The following is a 20,200-nucleotide window of genomic DNA, read 5'->3' on the forward strand; positions in this document are numbered from 1 at the left end:
GACAAGGCTGCTAGTCTTGCAAAGTTCACGGATCTTCGGCACTGGGTTCAGTTACGGTGATTATATTTGTAAGAGTATAAGCACGCCGAACCGATACCAAACTGTATGGACACAAGTACTTAAAAAAGATATATGTCTTGATGGTAAACGTGGTTCGGTCGTCAGAATGCCGAACTCTAAAACTTACTTGTGAGTATCCAATCATAAAACAACTCGGCGTTCAATGTGCCAAACCCAGTAATCTGTAACACCTCACTTTGCCGAGAAGGCTAATGAAATGACCCTTACCAACAAGAACTCGAAGATCCTTCTTGGCCAAAATTTGGATAGATAACCAATCAGCCTCGATGAGTGCTATTTATCCAAACTAAAGGTGTTTCGAGGTCGGTTGACTCTACGGCAACAGTGTTGTTTATCCAAACTGAAGATGTCACCGGTTGCCTTTATAGTGCTATTTATCCAAACTGAAGATGTGTTGGCGAAATAAGAAAATAAAAATCTCAAGGTTATTGAAAGGTTTCGCGTAGAACGAGAGTTTGCACATGGCAGTTTGTGTGTTGAATTGAGGGGGGGAGGCTTTGCATGTTGCACATCAACTTATATTTATCGTAGTGATATCTTCTGCTTGGCACTGCCAGATACTTTTGTAGAGTCCAACTGCAACTCTAACTCGCCAAAATGAAATATTGATTTGTGGCATAGGCTAAAGCCTATCTTCCAGATGGCTACCCGTGACTTTCTGAAAAAATAAAAGCCTATCCAACCAAAAGTCTTCTTATCTCATCATCATAGCCTAGCCTACCTAGGCTTCTTATCTCATCATCATAAATTCCATCACCTTTAAACGCATCCATGCATGCATCCTAATCCCCGTTAACTTTTTACTTATTTAGATGGATAATAATTAATTCAAAATCCAACCCCATTTAGCAGCTTCCAAGTGACGTAATAATATCTTCTTGTCCTACATGCTTCCTTATCTGATGCCATGTATATCCTGGATTTAGAGTAATATTAGGTTCAAATAATTTAATATATTACTAAGAGATAATATCATGATTAAAATCATAATATTATTTATCAATAATATATAAAAAAAATCATTTCAACCACTTTGTCGTTCAACGGTCTAAAATCCTGTTCATTTAACGGCCTTGATTACTTGGGCCGATAATGTAAAATCAGGTCCAAACAACTACTAAGAAAGAATTGCATGTACATGATGAATTAGAGGAGAATAATTTTTTGTTGCATAAATGCAAGGAACGAAACATAGTAGATTTTGAAGCATGTCACCTATTCATTGTAAGTGTAACGTAATTTTGACTTGAATTTGTTTGTCTTGTAGCTAATCCCGGTTTTTTCACTTATAAGATTTGGTTTAAGAAGAATGATAATGTAAGAATTAGGGTAAACTGTGAGAATTGATGCCTTTTTCTGCTATATGGAGGTAGGCTACATAACTTTCATACATTCCAAATAAAAACCCTTGTGATAAAGCATGAATGTTTAAGGGGTGAAAAGGTTTACTGGTTGAATTCAAGGTTTTTAGGTTCTAAGTATTCTAAGAAATTAATGATATATCTAGACTGGTCAATTGAGGCATTCAAAGCTACAGTAAAGAGGAACTACGGACAAGAAGTCTCAACCTAACAAATATACAAAGCAAGGCAAAGGGCTGAGAAGGTTAACAAAGGAAGTTGGGTAGAGCAATACAATAAGCTAGGCCAATATGTGGAAGTGTTGAAGGAAACTAACCTGGGTAGTACTGTTGTTCTCAAGACTCAAATGAAAGGGAATGTATATAGGTTTCAAAGAATCTACATTTGTTTTGATGCATGCAAGAAAGGGTTTAATGAGGGATATAGATCAATGATTGGGTTAGATGGATGCTTTGTTAAAGGCCAACATCCTGGACAAATATTAGCGGCAGTTGGGATTTGTGCAAATAATGGGATGTTTCCTGTAACATATGCAATTGTGGAGATAGAAAACCAGAGCACTTGGGAATGGTTTATTGAAATCTTGAGCTCTTGGCAATGCCATTCAATCTCTAATGTCAAATGCAGAGCATAAGCACTGTGTGAGACATTTGTATAATAATTTTAAGAAGAAACACATTGGCTTAGCATTGAAACATACCTTATAGAATGCAACAAGATCAATATCAGTCCCTTGGTGGCAAGCAATAATGGAGAAGCTTAAAAATGAAGATTTGGTTGCATATAAGTGGTTAAATACCAAACCTGCCAACAATTGGAGTAGGTCACACTTTAAAGAGGAATTTAAGTGTGACATTCTACTAAATAATTTGTGGGAGGCTTTCAGGGAGCTATTGCTAAGGCTAGGGACAAGCCTATATTGCTCAAAATGATAATGAAAGATTTGATGGTTAGGATGGCAAACAAAAGAGTGGTGACATTGAAGTGGAAATGACAAGTTGGTCCAAAAATTTAGAAGATTATTGACAAGTTAAAACAGAATGGTGGGTATTGCATTGCAACTCTGACTGAGAATATGAAGTACCAAGTTGGAACCATGAGCAAAAAGAAGTTTGATGTGGACTTAGCTACCAGGAAATGCACTTGCAAAAAATGGGATTTGTGTGGAATCCCATGTGCACATGCAATAGCTTGTATTCTTAGAAAACAAAACCCATATATGTACATGGATGATTGCTACAAGCAAGCAGCATATCTAAGGGCTTACTCCCATGTCATAACCCCAATGCCTACCCCAGATCAATGGCCCAATCATGTAATCCAACCCATTCCAATTAATCCTCTAGTGCACAAGAAGCAAACTCGAAGGCCCAAGAAAAAAAAGGTCAAGGAGCATGGTGAAGTCCCTCCCCTAGTGGCAAGTAATGAAAGGACCAAATCTTAGTAGATGGGTCTACACCAAACCATTTACTTGTACCAGATGTGGAAAAGAGGGCCATACTAAGAGGATTTGTGGAAATGAGCCAAAAGAAGGATAAATTAGTCAACCAAAAGCGAAGAAAGTATGATCGCATTATCCTTTGTTTTATATCCTTAAAAATTTGTTCACATGTGAACGTTTTTGTAAGCAATCAGGTTATATCAAGTTTTTGATATGTTGTTGAATGTGTAGCCCAAAAGGAAAGAGCAAGCAACAAGTACTTCACAACCCCAAGTTCAATTAATCACTACTTGTCCACATAACTCACAAACAATGGAAAAGGTTTGTCAACATCCTTGCTTATAATTTCTTTAAGGGTAAAATAAGTGTACTATTTGAATCTAAGATAGAGTGGTTGACTTAAAATAGGTAGTTACATCAACAAGCAATTCACCAGGAAGCAAGAAAAGGGTTAAGTCACCTCCCAAGAGAGGAAGGCCATGGAGGTTTTGAGAGTCTACAAATATGTGAGGAGCACATTGGGAAACTTTGTTGTCATATGGTTTAATTTTGAATTTTAGATGGATATTGTGCAAAATTGAGTTATGTTTAACATGTTTACTTTTTGCTAGTGGATTTGACGTATTTTGTAAGTGCCCAATGTGTATCTTGGATGGGTATTTTGTTGTTGATATAAACTTGAAGATATTTGTCAATTATGTAACTAAGATTAATTTGGAAATGTTAAATTGATTTTGTTTCACTAGTATTTTTTTTAGCTCAAGTATGTTGGTTTTTTGCATAGTTTTTTACATTATTACAGATTCATTGTATCTGATAGCTTTGCTCAAAACGAAAGCATCGCTTCCACATTCTCAATTGTATTTGATAGCTCTATGGACAGAACAATTGTTACACTATCATTTATTACTTTCAGTTTTTCACATTCAGGATTTTCTGGTTTGTTTGCGAAGTGTTGGCAATCAACTTTTGCCTATGGGTGTCCCATGTTTGTTATGTTGGAAAAGCTTAAAGCCCTTAAGCGTTGTCTTCGAGATTGGAACTCTAATGTTTTTGGCGATGTCCACAAAAATGTCACTATTGATAAGGAAAAACTTCATAATATCCAAAATATTATTTCTTCTAATGGGAATTCTAAAGAGAGGTTTAATGAGGAAGTTGTGGCTAAGACGGATGTCCTCGATGCTCTTCGTATGCAAGAAGTTTTCTAGCATGATCATGTCCGAGCTAAATGGCTTACTGAGGGTGATCGTAATACTGCTTTTTTTTCATGCTTATGCTTGAGGTAGGCATTCTTCTTCCAGGATTGTTACTCTTTTCAATGATGATAATGTGCTTGCTTCTTATACTGCTATTGTTCATCATGTGGTAAAATTTTATCAATCTTTATATAATTCTCCGTCCGCACCAACTAGAATTGAGGATGTTTGTGGTGTAATTACACCTATGGTTAGTGAAGAGGAAATTTTTTCTCTTTCTTGTTTACCTTCAGCTGAAGAAATTAGAAGTGTTGTTTTTTCTATGAATCCTTCCAGTGCTCCGAGACCTGATGGTTTTTCTGGTTCCTTTTATCAATCATACTAGGATATTATTGGTTTGGATGTTATTGCTTTTGTACAAGATTTTTTTAAGCGTGGATGGCATTATCCGAATGCTAATTGCAACTTTGTGGTGCTTATGCCTAAAGTTGATGGGGCTGCCACTTTTACTCAGTATCGGCCTATTGCTCTTGCTAACTTTCTATTCAAAATTATTCCAAATATTCTTACTAATCGCCTCAACCCAATTGCCACTCGCATTATTTCTCCTCAACAAACGGCATTTTTAAAAGGTAGATGTACTTCTGATTGTATCAGGGCGTTTCAGAAGGGTTCAATTTTATGGACAAAAAGGCTTTTGGTGGTAACATAGTCATAAAAGTTGACAACGCTAAAGCTTTTGATACTTTGAAATGGAAGTTTTTTCTCCTTGTGCTTTCTACCTTATGTTTTTCACACATCTTTGTAGATTGGGTACATGTTTTATTACAATGAACTCGTCTTTCAATTTTGGTAAATGGCACACCACATAGGTTTTTCTCTTACTCCTAGAGGGTACATCAGGGTGATCATCTTTCTCTACTTCTTTTTTATCTAGTGGAGGAAACTCTAAGCACAGGTTTATCTTTACTTTTCTTTACTGGACGGATTACTACTATTTTAGCCCCACGAGGCTGTTGCCCTCCTACTCATGTGTTATATGTTGATGATTTTTTAATTTTTTTGTTGTGGGAATGTTCGAACTCTTCGTTCTCTTCGAAATTTCTTGGATAAGTATGGTTGTGCATCAGGGCAACTTGTTAATGCAACTAAGAGTACTTTTTATCATGGTTCCTCCTCTGTTCATCGTAGAGTGCATGTCTCAAGACACCTTGGCTTTCGTTTAGGTGTTGTTCCTTTCACTTATCTTGTGGTACCCATTCTTTGTGGTAAGCCAAGGAGAATTCACTTTCAAGCTTTGGTTGACAAAGGCTAAAGCCCTCCTCTCAAGTTGGAAAGGAAACTTCTCTTAATGGCTGAACGATTTCAATTAGTGTAGTTTGTTTATCAAAGCTTGTTCCTCCATAGTTTCTCAGTTCATCAATTACCATCTTGCCTTTTAAAACATCTTTTTGCTTGCGCAAGGAATTTTATTTGGTCAGGGGATTTAGCTTCCTGGAAGTTGGTAACTGTTGATTGGAGTATGGTGTGTGGACCTAAAAATGAAGGTGGGCTTAGTCTTCGTGATTTAGCTTCTTTGAACTTGACAACTTTGCTTAGTTTTGGATAAGATGCTTTACAATCCTCTTCTCTGTGGGGTTCTTTTGCTCGTCAGCGTTTTCTTCTTTTGCCTTCCAAAAAACAAAATATTTATTTACGGTCTTCTGTATGGCATGGTCTGAAGCGTGCTTTGCCCATTCTGAATAATAATAGTCGTTGGATTATTGGTGATGGGAGGTCCGTTTCCTTTTGGTTTAACAAATGATTGGATGAACCTATTATTAGCCCTTGTTTATCTTTAGTCATTTCACCTAAGGTTCTTTCTCGGGTTTCAGATGTTATTGAAGCACAAAGGTGGTCTTTCCCAGATTATTTTATAAATTTATTCCCTTCTGTGGTGCAACAAATTTTATATCTACCTTTACCCTTAAATGTTGAGGATGATAAATTGATTTGGGAGCCCTCAGCTACTAGGAAGTTTTCCTTTTCTTTTGGTTATCAGCTTATTGGAAGGAAACGTAGTGATTGTACTTGGGCTAAGGTTATTTGGCGAAATTTTATTCCGCCACGGCTATCTATTTTGGCTTGGCGGCTTTTTCATGATAAACTTCTTACCGAGGGTGCGCTTCAACGACGTGGTATGTCTTTGTCATCCATTTGTTGTTTATGTTGTAATTCTAAAGAATCTACTGCTCTTCTTTTCTTCGGGTGTCGGATATCTAGGCAGCTTTGAAGGTGGTTAGCGTGCTATTTTGTACCTCTTTGCCTCTTTTAGATTCTTTGGATGTTTTTTGGGATATCTATGTGCGTAAGCCCTTTTTCCAACAGTTACACAATCTCTGGATTTTTGCAGGTCTTTCTACTATTGCGGCTATTCGGAAGGCTCGAAATAAGTTTATTTTTGAAGGCCGACCAATATGTTTTCATCGTCTCTACATGTCTATCAATTTTTGCGATTGTTCATGGTGCAAGGTTTATTCCTGGTTACTCTCAGAGTTTGACACTTGAATTATCTCTTCGATGGGGATCCGACCTATCTCTCGCAAGGCGTCTACTATTCTTCTTGTCCTTTGGTCCCCTCCTTGGTTTCCTTGTATTAAACTTAATATAGATGGTTTATCTAAAGGAAATCCCGATCCTGCTGCTTGTGGAGGAGTTTTCAGGAATTGCCATAGTCATTTTCTTGGTGGTTTCTGCCAATGGATTGGTTATCGCAATTCTTTTTTTTGTAGAATTATCTGCAATTATTATTGGTGTAGAGTTTGCATATCAACTGGGTTGGCATTGTCTTTAGTTGAAAAGTGACAGCTTTAGTGGTATTTATGCTCTTCAATCATCTGATTTTGATCCTCCATAACCTTTTCATACGCAATGGTCTATTTGTTTGGATCGCATTCGGAAAATGACTTTCTACTCATCTCACATATATTAGGAAGGAAATTTTGTTGCGAACAATTTTGCTAACATGGTCTTCTCCAACTTTAACTTGGCATGATTTTCCTCAGCCAGTGGTTCATGCTGCATTGTTTTCAGACTATGTTGGCTTGCCTAACTATTGCTTCTCAAATTAATGTGCATCTTGGCATCCAGGTTTGTCTCACTTTTTTTTTTCTTTTTCCCTAGCTTTGTGGTGTTGCTCAACTTGTTTTGTAGGTTTCGACCTTTAGGTTTGGTTTTAGAAGGGTTAGGTTTCATGTCCCCGCCCCCTCTTTTCTTTGTATCTCTCTTGTTTTCGTTTCTAGAAGGGTACGGTTTATGTCCCCCCCTTCTTTTTCGTATATTGTTTTTGTTATCCTTGTTTTATGAGGGGTAAGGTTTATGTCCCCCCTGACTAGGTGTAACTTCTTTTTTCGTTATCAATAAAATTTTCCTCGTAATGTTAAGGTTTCCAAAAAAAAACAAAAAAAAAAAAAAAAAGAATAATTTGGTAGGTGCCCAATTTCTTCTAGGATAATGAAAGAATGACATTAAAGCTGTAGCTTTAATTTCTGCTGGAAATGATGAGTTCATATGTTGATTATTTTATTCTTTTAGTTTTTTGTAGAATTCTTTTTACGTGATATTAAAAAAAATTGAAATTTCCCACCTTTTTTTGTTTTTATTTTAGGTTTAGCGCCAAATCCATGAAAAAAAAAATGGAGAGAAAAGTGAAGACCGAGAAAGGAAAAGAGAGGTAGTAAGTCAAATTATAAGTAACAGGGTTATTTTGGTCATTTTACCATGAAAAATTGGTTGTGTGACCGTTTTTAAAGTTAATTTGGACGGAACATTGACAGAAGGACAACATTGATTCATTGGGTTAATATTCAGGAACTACATTGATCGATTTTCAATTTTAGGGACCATCATGATTGATGAGGTCAATTTCAAAGACCATTTATGATAAAAACCCTAAAAAAAAAAAAAAATTATTCAAATAACTTGTTCAGAATCATCTACCAGAAAAAGCAAAGTAAGATGAGTCATGAGATTCATCACTAATGTTGCTTGTTCCAAAAGATTTCACGCTAGCAACCATCTCTCTGTCCTGTTCCTTTCTATATTGTCCACTATCCTTATACCATGTGCAATCTACTAGCATTGAAACAAACTTTTTAGGGATGAAGTTCAGTTTTTAGTACTGGTGAATCACGATGGTGGTCACAGGGAGACTAAAATGCCTATGTGAGTCTTCTTGGCCCCCAGAAGGGTGGATTACCGTGAGGAAGCCACCAGCTAATACTTTTTTTTTTTTTTAGGAAAAAAAAAAAAAACACCAAAACTTTTTAGGGGGATTCTTGCCATTCCCAATGTACTGAAATTCAAAAGACAAAATTCTAGCATATATTGTGGAGAATTTGTGATGAAAACCCAATTTTAGTATTATATTTAAAATCCAACATTTGGATCATACGACGGTGTATTTGGTGTTTTTTGGGGGTAATTTGACACCTCTAACATTTGTAAGAGGAATATAACTACATCAAGAGTTATGTAGTATGCATATATCGAGCTAGGTTGTACAAGTATAACAAAAGCGTGCTTGGATGAATTAGTTTTGTTGACATAACTAGATCTCGAGTGAGGTTGTACATGATTATGAGATTGGTTTGTTGAAGGTAACTTGTTATTGATATTCATTAAAGTGAGGATTCTCGTCGGATTCTCTTTGTGAGGATTCCGAGGATCCTCAAATTACATTCGTTTATCGTATATCGTGCGGTCATAAATCATTGTAAATTTTTTTATTTAAAATTGAATATAAACAGTACTTGACGAAAACTAGCCGGACGATGTACAATGAACAAATGTGATTAGAGGATCCCTGGGATCCTCACAAAGGGGATACGGTGAGGATCCTCTCTCATTCATTAAGTTTACTGTTAAAATTTAAAAATGTTCTAAGTAATACGGGTTTTTCTTAAATTAAAAAAATAATTAGTGCATGTCAATTTGAAAATTTTGACTTTTGCTTAAATTGCAATTTAACCCAACATTTGGTGAACAATTGGCTGCTGCCGCCACCATGTCATATGACCACCATCCCCAAACCAAAATGAGGATTCTCTCTTGATCCACTTTGTGAGGATCCTTGAGATTCTTTAATCGTGTATATTCATCGTACATCATGTGGTCAATTTTTGTCAGGTATTGTTTGTGTTCAATTTTAAATAAAAAAATTTAAAATGATTTTTGACTGCATGATGTACGATGAACGTATACGATCAAAGGATATTCGGGATCCTCACAAAGAAGATCCTGATTCCCCAACCTAAGGATCCTCACAAAGAGGATCCTAATTCCCCAACCCATCACTTTATCACTAGCAACTCCGACCACCTTTAATTAAGGGCCTTAACACATTTACTATGGTGGTGCTATTAATACACTTAATTAAGGACTTTAAATTTTGTCATTTGATATTCTTTAATTCATTTGATCTGAAGATCAGAAATTAAGAAAGGTGTGTGAGAAATAAAAAATAGGTGTTTGAATAACTTGTTACCCAGAATAGTTTGCAAACTTTAACTAGAATATTACATCAAATCATTTTTTAATTCTCTTTTAGAAAAATAATTTTGGAATTTTAGAAACCTTACATCAAAGAAATAAGGAACTTTGCATGTGTTTATAAGTAATTGAACTACTTCTCATATTGCCAATAAGTTTTATGGTGAAACCTTAATTTTCTTCATAGTATGAGAGCATGTTATCTTATGTGTGAAGCACGATGACTACACGTGCTCCATATCATCCAATATGTGTTGTTTACGTATTAAGCTTGAAAACTTGTTACACGTGAAGGGATGTGTTGAGCATATGAATCTCACATCAAGGAAAGAATTGACGTTACATGCGACTAATCTCCATATTGTCAATTGATTTTATACTAGAAGCTCAGCTTCTTCAACTAATACTACACTTGGAATATTAAACTTCCTAAACCGGGTAACTGAAATGATATTAGCTACGTCCCTCTTCGTCTGCACGTACCTGATTTAGTTCTTTCTTCATCATAGTATAATTGATATGGTCGGCAGATCAAACCATCAACCATACATCCATGCATCACAGTGCATTTAATTTATTTATCGATAATTAATATACCAAATCAAATAATGCATCAGAGTGCATTATATTACACACATTAAGTTTTTATTCATCAAACCATGCATCATACATAGTGCAGTTTTTTACATAAAGTCACTTTGCAAACCCAGAAAAATAAAGCAAACAAACAGAGCCAATCCAAAGTCTTCTCACAGGAGCATCCGATCAGACAATGACCCTCTGAGAGTTGATGGCCAATACCAACCAAGCACACACTACTGTACAGTGAAAAGCCAATGGGCCAGGGCGCGAAGACTTTCCGTCACATCTTACATATATCTCCCGCCCTTCCCTTTATTCCTTATAAAACTTTGTCTGAAGCTTTCACATCACATCATATCATACAAATCATGAAAAGGACTAAGCATTACTAGGGTAATATTCTTCTGTCATTCCCTTCGCATGTTACATTACCATACTGTTATTTTTATATTATAAATATGAACAGCTGAGTAACGTAACACGAAAGACTATTTGACAAGAGATTATTGTTCTAAATATGCTTGCCTTTGTTTTGCACTAGCGACGGAAGCTCCTGGCCATGCGCACAGGTGCATCCACCTCATCTTGTCGAAGCTTCACAGCTGTATAGGTACCTGCCCCGGCGAGAGCTCCTAGGGTAGGAGCCACGAGGTATATCCACAACTTGGTGTAGTTTCCGGCAGCGACAGCAGGGCCGAGAGTACGCACCGGGTTCATTGAACCACCACTTGATGGCCTGCCAACGCCAAAACACAACCATAATTTTCAGTACTACATTCCGCTTGGAATCTTATATCTTTTGAAACTTTTTGAGTGTAGGAGCTAAATGCCAAGATGATAACAAAAACAACACACACTACCCTTTTTTTTTCCTTTTAAATATGAGACGTTATGCCAAAATGAGGATGATGAATGAGTCATGCAACTCTTGATTTCTATGGGAACTACCAACTTGCCCACCCTCCAACCCAAAGATATGCTAAATGAAGGGAGTTGCATTTCAAAACCTTGCACGTTTTTTACAATAAAACCCTTCAATTTTCATCAATCGCCAAGGGAAATGGTATTGGAACTTTGGCATGATATATTGTCTTCAAGGGTTACATTGACGATGTTTTCACTAAGGTTTTCCATAATCCATAAACTATAGATCTAAATTTAACCATTGATTGTCGTTTATATTTTGTTCTCGCCAAAAAAAAAAAATTTCTTCGGATTTTCTTTTTTAAAAACATGATCTCTTAGAGGATGCAGGAAGATGAACGGTTCATATCGTTGATATTACGTTCAGAGTTTTACCATTAGTGAAAATATAGCTCGAAGTTTATAAAGTCTCTAGAAACTATATAACATCAACTCATATGTTAACTGTAAATATCGGAATGTCATATCAACGATCTAAACCGTTCAGTTTTCTATATCCGCTAAATATCACTTTTCAAAAAAGAAAATCTAAAAAATGAAATTCGGTGAGTAGAATAAAGTGTACACGTCAATGGACGGTTAAATTTAAATCTAAGGTTTATGGATTATGGTGTCAAATTTCGGAGTTGACTCTTTCATGAAAGTTGTAAAGCTTGTCATTACAAGTGATTGTATATATATATTTTTTTTACATTTGTCACACTTCTACAAAAATTATTATTAATTTTGTCAATTTTGCACTCAAATAAAAAAACAATATTCATGAGATTTGGAGGGTTTTAAAAATCTAAACGATCATGTAACCATCACCTAAGCGTAGAGGATGCAATCACGAGTATTTATATATGCTTTCACATTTTTCAGACTTATACATTAATGATTATGAATTTTATTTATTTTGAACTCCTATAAAAATACTATTCATGAGGGTTTGTATGGTTTTAAAAATTCAAACTACGATGTACCCATCCTCAAAGCATAGAGAATGCGATTATGAGCATTTGCATATTTTTTCACATTTTTTGCACTTTAAATGAATTATTATAAAATTTTAATGTATTTGGTATTTTTAAATTACTTGATATTTTTATTTTTAATGTGTTTTATAATGTTTTAATCTCACTTTTTGCCTATAATATACTGTAAAAATAAATAAATAAAACTTAAAATTTTAAAATTTATATAGAATAATAATACAATAATAATTAATAAACAATATATACATATCCACTATATCTATTGTATTTTATAGTAAGTTTTCTTAGACCTATTCCAACCCTTAAAGTAAAACTCAAATTTTAGGTTCTAAACTTACCCCAACTTGCTCTAAAGCTTGAAGCAAATATGAGTTAAAACTCAAAACTCATTTATGGGCCAAATTTAGCTTAGGATTTCTCCTTGTGTTAGTGGGGTTGACCCACTATATATGTCAATTTTTTTTAGTTTTATATTTATAAAGTCATTAAATCCAACGTTTAAGATTTAATTTGATGAAATCCAACAGTAAAAAAAATATCTAACGGTCCAAATTTAAAACCAACGGCTAAAGTAATTAAAACAATTTTCTTTTATGTGTTTCATATTTTTTTCATAGTGTTTCACGAGTTTCATGGTGTCGGTTAATGATTTTTCAATATTTGTTGGAATTTAAATATTTTAAGGTTAAAATATTTATAAAATTAAATTAGGATGGTTTACATAATTTTTCTTTTAAAAAATTTACTTTAAAAAAAATTAGCCTAAATTCATTCTTTAATAATCAGAGGTTAAAATTTCAAAATAACCTTTTTCTTATCATGTCGAAACAGATTATACGCATGTCACTTTCGTGTAATTATGTTAAGGACCGGTTATTAACGGGTTTTTACCGTGTTAACCTGAAACCCGTTATTTTCGTGTGTTTCGTGTAAGAAATTGTCAGGTCTAGCGAGACCCTCCAAATTTTGAAAATTGGGCGGACTACTAAGGCCAATTAGCTCCGCTTTGTCTCTCCCCGCTTCGCCCCTCCCATCTACTTCTTCCTCACTTGCTTCCCGACGAACCCACAACCCAAAGTTCCCCTCTTTGCTTCACGAAGGAACACTTGATCGATATGGGAAATGGGTTCTCCATTTTCGTCGATTGAACTAGAATCAGACCCAAGAAACAGAGATATGAAGAACTTAGGATTCCAAAACGAACTCTGATTTCAGCTCTCTCCGCTACTCGCAACTCTAGCACCCGCACCATGCCGTTTTCTTTGAGGCAAAACAAAATAAATACAAAGTTTCAAACTTTGAAAAATAAGGGGGTCAGAGTAATTTGAGGTGGATCGGAAGAAAAAAAGGAGATGGGAGAATACAGAGGTACAAAGAAAGGAGTTAAACAGTGGGCGGAGAAAATGAAAGGTTTAGACAAAGAGAAGATGTCGAACAAAGAAAAAAAAGTAGAAAGAAGATGATTCTAGAAAGAATAAAAAAGGTAAAATATTATAAAATATTAGTATTTGATTAAATTTGTAATAAAATTTTAAGAGGTATAAATCATATAATATAATATTGGCCATGCGTCTTAGTCTGGCACTACATCAAATACTTAACTAAATCAGTCCAATTTAGTCCCAAAAGTTAATCCACTTCACTAAGTCAGTCCAACTTAGTCCCAGAAGCTAGTTTAGTATGAGATAGTCCGGTGCAACAAACACACGGCAGCAGGAGAGTGCGCTAAGCCTCACAATAAGCTAGTAATAATGTGATTTCAATTCGTCTTTGGCAAGAATTGAACCCAAAACCTCTCAATTACAAATAAAAATGAATGCTACTAGACTATAGTACTAAGTGACTCTTTTTTTCTTTTCTTTTTTTAAATGAGAACATAAAACTAAAACTTAAATGGTTATCAAACGTCATAAATATAACTAAATCACAAAGCACTCCAATAGTAGATAAATAGGATTAAGAAGGATAAACAGAGAGGGAGAGATAGATAGGATTAAGAAGGATAAACAGAGAGAGAGAGAGAGAGAGAGAGAGAGAGATTAAGTACTAACCCTGCCATAAGAATGTTTAGCATGACACAAGCCCCAACTGCTAAACCAGCCAACTCTCCCAACTGCATGTCACCAAATCCCATGCGCATTAGAAAGACAAATTATATTTGAAATTAGTCAATAAGAATATGTGATATGAACAATCAAATTGTATTAATATATATGAGGTTGATATATTTACATACCGCTCGAGTGTCAGTTGCAACAGCAGTGACAACAAACAAGAGATTAAAAGTGATGATGAACTCAAGTCCAAAAGCCTGGCCAGCGCTCACAGTAGGCACCGTGACTCCGCCGGACATGTACGGATGGAAAACCCCTTTGAGAGTAAACGAGGCGCAAATGGAGCCCGAAACCTGAGCTGCGATGTAGGCAGGGACATGAACCCATGGGAAGTGTCGCAGGGCGGCAAACGCAATGGTGAGAGATGGGTTTAGATGTGCACCAGAGATGTGGCCTGTGGAGAGAATCACAATCATCACACCAAGCCCTGCGCATGCTGCGTTTCCAATCAAGGACTCCGCTCCGTTGTACTTTTGGTTCACGATTGGTCCAGCACTCGCTGCAAACATCAAGATGAAGGTTCCTACGAACTCAGCTCCTAACTACATGTGACACATATTGTTAAACAAAACCAGTTATTATCCCACATCAGGAATGTTTTGTTTTGTGTTACGGTATATAACTAACGTTGCGAACTTCTCCACTCATGGTTAATTGGGTTTAGGCTGATTTCCCTAATTTTATCAGTTGGACGAGTTTTTAAATTCGTATTCGTATTCTAATATGTATAATATAGAGGGTTTAATTAAAGTGCCTCTCTTATTAAAGGGTTTCAAACCCTGGACCTCTTGTGTTAGAGAATAAAGCCCTACTTTAGAAATTTCTCAACAAATTACAACTCATATTGAATAGATTCATTTTTAATAAGATTGAAGTCTTTGATTATAAAACCATTGAGTTGTACAGATAGTTAAGTTGGAACAATATCAATATATATGATTAGTTATGGACCGTTGCTCGACCTGAAATCTCAACAACTTATTCATCACCAGATCCACTTAGCCGCTGAGCTAACCCCAGTAGCTTTAGTGCATACATATTTTATGTGTAACAAACAAAGCTTTTGACCAATCAGCATGTTCGAGCGAGAGGGGAGGGTTACTTTTTAACTTTCTGTGGTAATGCCCACCATCAAAAAGGCCTTTTTCAAATGTTGGAACCTTAGAAAAGTGCCTCAAAGCACAGTGAATGGATCCTGGCTAATAGATATACAACAAAACATAAAGCAAATGAAAGTGTTTGAGTAGCATTATCGATCGTGTTGAAAAGCCTAGACATTAATTCTTAAGTCATGGTTCTATTAGCATCATATGCATACTTTCGGGAAATAAAATTAGTTGATATTGTGATGATGACAACTGAGAACGACATATGTTATATATATGCCGTTTATGTTTTTGTTCTTTTGCTATTATCTAAAAATTTTGTTGTTATATATATGCAGTTTATGTTTTTCTTCTTTTGGGATTATTTAAATTTTTTTTGGTGGATAAATTAATTGCTTCAAAAATACCACCTTTCGGAAGAACCGTCCTGGAATTTTTTGTATTTTTTTTTAAAGTGATTCGAACAAGGCAGTTGGAGGCTGATAGACTTGGGTTGTCATACTATATTTGCTTTACTTTTATGATATAATACAACAATCTAGATTGTCTGCCCTTTCCATTTCATACATTTCTCATCTCTTCTTATATTATGTGATCACGATTAAGACACATCAACATTTTATATTGATTTTTTTATAGAAATAATAAAATAAAAGGTAATGAGAATATAAAATGTTGACGTGATTTAGCCGTAACTACAGAAATAGAAAAGGATGAAAAATGTATGGATTGGGAAGGACAGACAATCTAGTTCTATAATACAAACACTTGCATGACGTTATATGTGCGAGTATATTCCCAATTATATATATATATATATATATATATATATATATATATATATATATAGCATAAGGACGGTTTGCTAAAGTACATGGAGTAGGTGAAAGAATTTCATTTTTAATGCATGTACTCAATACCGATAGCGGTCAAATGCTAACCAGTCGTTTTTGGCTTTTACAATAGACTACAGACAAAACAACCAGTCATTTTTTCCTTTTATAATACACTACGGACGGAGAAAAAAATTTCGACCAAGCATGTGTGTATTATTAATTTATAAGAAAATAATAAATTTCAGCTACCCATCAAAATAAATACGTCATTGTTGAAGCACCAGCAATAATGCAGAAAAATAATATTCAAGATATTTTCTAAATTAATTTTGTCAAGTTTTAAACGGAGAAGGATTATTTCTCCTTCTAATCTTTCTTCTCTTTACTCCCCTCTTATTTGAACGATTACGGTTTAACCATATCAACATCTTATATAAAGACAATAAGACAAAAAACAATATGTGAAAGGAGAGGAGGAAAGGAGATGAGAATAAGAGGGAAGAGAATCCTACTTTGTCTTAAGATAAGTCATATCATTTGTTGTTAGAATTGAGAATATAATTTAATTTTAGAAAATTGTTATTAGCACTCCAAAAATCTCATTTTACATTCCAAACTTTTTATATTTGGAAAGAAAAATACATTCATGAAGAATGTAGAATGAGATTTTTGGACTTCCATTAACATTTCCCTAATTTTGATACTATTATTGATTCAAGTATAACTTAGCAACCAAGCGAAGGTTGACAGAAACTTAATTAAACGAATTATCCCATTCAACTGTTCGTTTAATTTTTAATTATGTAAAATGCAGCAGTTAAATGCGTGAGACTCTCCCTAACAAATTCCTTTTATTTATACGGATGTGGCCCCTGGTGTCTATTTGACAAAGTCACATTTTTGAATATACAAATATCAAGAATGATTTCACTCTTAATCTTATTAAAATTCGAGCCTATAACTCATTATCTCAATAAAAATAAAATAAAAAAAAGAACTGATATTGGAATTCCAAATTTCTTATTCTACATTCTAAATTTTCTATGTTTGGAAAGAAAAATACACTTGTGAGAAGTGTAAAATGAAATTTTAGAGTGCTAATAAACCTTCTCTAAAAAAAAGAATGTATTTCGGATGTTTGCTGAATACCAATTCCATGATTTACAGAGATCAAATTTACATCACTCATTTTGTCCGTGCTTTTTTGTGCAGTATTTATCATTGATTGACACATATTAAGTTTATTGCAAAAAAATTAAGAAGGTTAGTTTATTAATATGTATCAATCAATGATAGATGTTACAGAGACATACAAAATGAGTGCAGAAAATTTGAAATCTAATTTATATGTGAAACAAAGAAAGTAGAAGAAGGAAATTGAAGCGAGAGCAAATATTGGTAGGCCAAAAATTATACCTAAAGTATTTTATAACTATAAAATGTTACGTTATTAAACGGTTATTTATACATTTGAATAAGAACCTGTTTAAAGATGATTTGTGGTCTTAGCTGGTCTATGCGTTTGAAATCGAATCTCTCCTTTATTGGCTATCCTAGTCACTCTAAGCTAAAGCTAAAATCTAAAAGCTTAACTAGCATTACCAATGTTGGTATGCACATAGTGACTAAGCATAAACAGATCATTAAGCAATAAAAATCATCTCCCGATAATACCTCCGATTCGACATGATTGAGATTGAGTTTAATCTAGTTCTCTAAATGAGACTTGTAAGTCATCATATGTACGACTATTATCCAATTTAATAAGTACAACCCCGGCATTAATAAGTTTATCGAACAAAAAACAGTACATAGAAGTCCATTTCAATTGCTCTTGTTCTGTCCTAGACACCAAACGAGGCTAAACATCGACTAACCACACAATCATATGACAGCGTCAAATATGTGCGTAGGAATATAGTGTGGGTTTGCTTATGTAATGCATTACCTTGCGGCTGAGGGAGACAGTTGGAGTAGGGAACTCGTTGAAGCAGGTGGGAGATTGACCCCACGTCGTAGCTATCACAGGCAAGCACTTGGTTCGCGGCATTGACTTACGCTCATACGACAGCGAATCCACTCTCGGCTCTGAAAACAGAGGCAGCGGCGTTCCCGGCGTCGCCGGCGCCGACGCCGATGGCGTCACCGGCTCAGATTCCGCCATTTCAAGCAACCAAAACTAAGGTAAAGAGAAAGGATAAAATACAATAGTTTTTTTTTTTTTTTTTTTTTTTTTGGGGTTGGTTGGGGGGTGGTTTTGAGAATTGGGTTCTGGGAATGAGAAGCTCGGAGTTACATAATTTGAAGATTTTTATAATTTTTTTTCTACACGAGAATTTTGATAGTGGCCAGAGTGGGGGACGACAATTTGGCTATGGATGGTACATACTGAAAATACCTAATTTTTTTTTTTCTTTTTTGGGTTGGGAATTTGGTTTCGGAAGGATAAAAAGTTACATAATTTGAAGTTTTTTTATAATTTTTTTGCTAAGGGATAGAAGAAACGATGAAATCCAGTGTACCCACTAAAAGGAAAGCTCTAGTTTTTCATACAAAAAGCAATCAAATTTAAATTTTTTTGGGTTTTTTGAGAAATGGGTTTTGTGGGATTGGATTGAAAAGTCTGGATTACATGCTGTGAATGATTTTTTTGAGTTTTTTTTTAAGGAAGAATGATGAAAACCGAAGAATCCAGGTTCAAAACCAGAGCAACAAAACAGCAGAAAAGTACAGACGATTTGAAAAGGACTGAAACTGAAATTGTAACCGAAGTGTTTTTTGCGTCAAAAGAAGGAGGAGGAGGAGGAGGATTGGATTGCACAATAATAGAGGTGAACTGCAGAAAGAAAAGAGATATACAACTCAGAGGCAGTCAGGCTTAAATGCATAAGCGTGTGTTTATATATAGAAAATCGAGACAGTACAAACTCCAACCTCTCTGTCTCTCTCTCTCTCTCTCTCTGCGCATTATTTTAAGAAGGAGAAAGTCAATGGCTGCCATTGGGGCATTGCATTTCACTGTTTTCGCACTTTTTTGCACTACGCAATGAGTCACTGCCAGTGGCCTCCCGTAATGCTCGCAAAGTCCACTGCCTAATCCACCGTGGTCTACCGTGTAATCGTGTATCACCTAGCTTTTGGTTTGATAATGAAATGATTTCTGCATATTCTCCTTCGTCTGCAAATCTTTATTCATTTCTCATGTGGGATTAGAAGAGAAGCTCGACAAATTGACAAATTCTGGCGGGAATAGTAATTTCTGGGGTGAAAACGTTTGTAACTTTCGTTATGTCAACTTGTATTAATTAGGGTGACTTTGTGTAAAATCAATAAACAATTACAATATTAACAACAGATCAACAATATTTATGTTAATAGATCAATCATGTATTGTGATACATAAATGCATTTAAAATAAACAAAAATTACAAAATCTGCCACTACAATAGGGATCCACTTCAACTAACACTTCTTTTCTCATCGTTTTATAATTTGGAATAAGTCCATACGATTAGCCACTGCAACGCAATGTCTATTACCTCATTCTGCTTTTTACATTTGGATTCAGACACTGCGTTGCAGTGTTCATTTACTAGTTTCGTTTTTGCCATCACTCACACGCCTCTGACATAGTCCTTTGTACATTTGGATTCTCTGGTTATATTTTTTACTTTTGGATTCAGACGTTGCGTTGCAATGTCCGTTTTCTAGTTCTATTTTTTTCATCACTCACACTTCTCCTACACTTCACACCTTGCATGACTCCTGATTTTTGCATATAGATTTAGACATTGTAATGTAGTGTCCAATTTCTGGCTCTGTTTTTTACATTTAGATTCATATATTGTAATGCAGTGTGTGTTTCTTGGTTCCGTTTTTTACATTTGGATTCAAACATTGCAATGTAGTGTCCATTTCCTGATTCCGTTTTTCCAAGTTGAGCAGACTTTTCCATGTAAACGAAGGGCGAGAGAGAGAGAGAGAGAGAAAGAGAGAATATACATTTTCTAACTATTTATAGGATTCAGACCTCTCAAGATCAATTACATA

The 20,200-nt window shown here is 35.0% G+C and overlaps 1 protein-coding gene and 1 pseudogene across 2 annotated transcripts; one reads left to right on the plus strand and one right to left on the minus strand.

Annotated features, from left to right (window-relative positions):
- Positions 1 to 2,191: 2,191 nt before the first annotated feature.
- Positions 2,192 to 2,980, plus strand: LOC148691153 (uncharacterized; annotated as a pseudogene).
- Positions 2,981 to 10,157: 7,177 nt separating this feature from the next.
- On the minus strand, positions 10,158 to 19,134 carry LOC137711963 (putative aquaporin NIP5-1). Of its 2 annotated transcripts, XM_088684845.1 has the most exons (5): positions 18,099 to 19,107; positions 14,591 to 14,750; positions 14,331 to 14,506; positions 14,146 to 14,207; positions 10,158 to 10,929 (listed from the first exon to the last, which is right to left on the minus strand). In XM_088684845.1, the coding sequence occupies exons 1-5, from the start codon at positions 18,312 to 18,314 to the stop codon at positions 10,731 to 10,733; spliced, it is 813 nt and encodes a 270-aa protein (XP_088540971.1). In that variant the 5' UTR covers positions 18,315 to 19,107; the 3' UTR covers positions 10,158 to 10,730. The 2 variants fall into 2 exon arrangements, with proteins under 2 accessions (XP_088540971.1, XP_068307214.2); XM_068451113.2 differs by having other exon boundaries at positions 14,331 to 14,750; positions 18,099 to 19,134.
- Between the last annotated feature and the right edge of the window lie 1,066 nt (positions 19,135 to 20,200).

Source organism: Pyrus communis, chromosome 14, assembly GCF_041283825.1.
Source record: "Pyrus communis isolate YQ-2024b chromosome 14, ASM4128382v1, whole genome shotgun sequence".
Lineage (NCBI taxonomy): Eukaryota > Viridiplantae > Streptophyta > Magnoliopsida > Rosales > Rosaceae > Pyrus > Pyrus communis.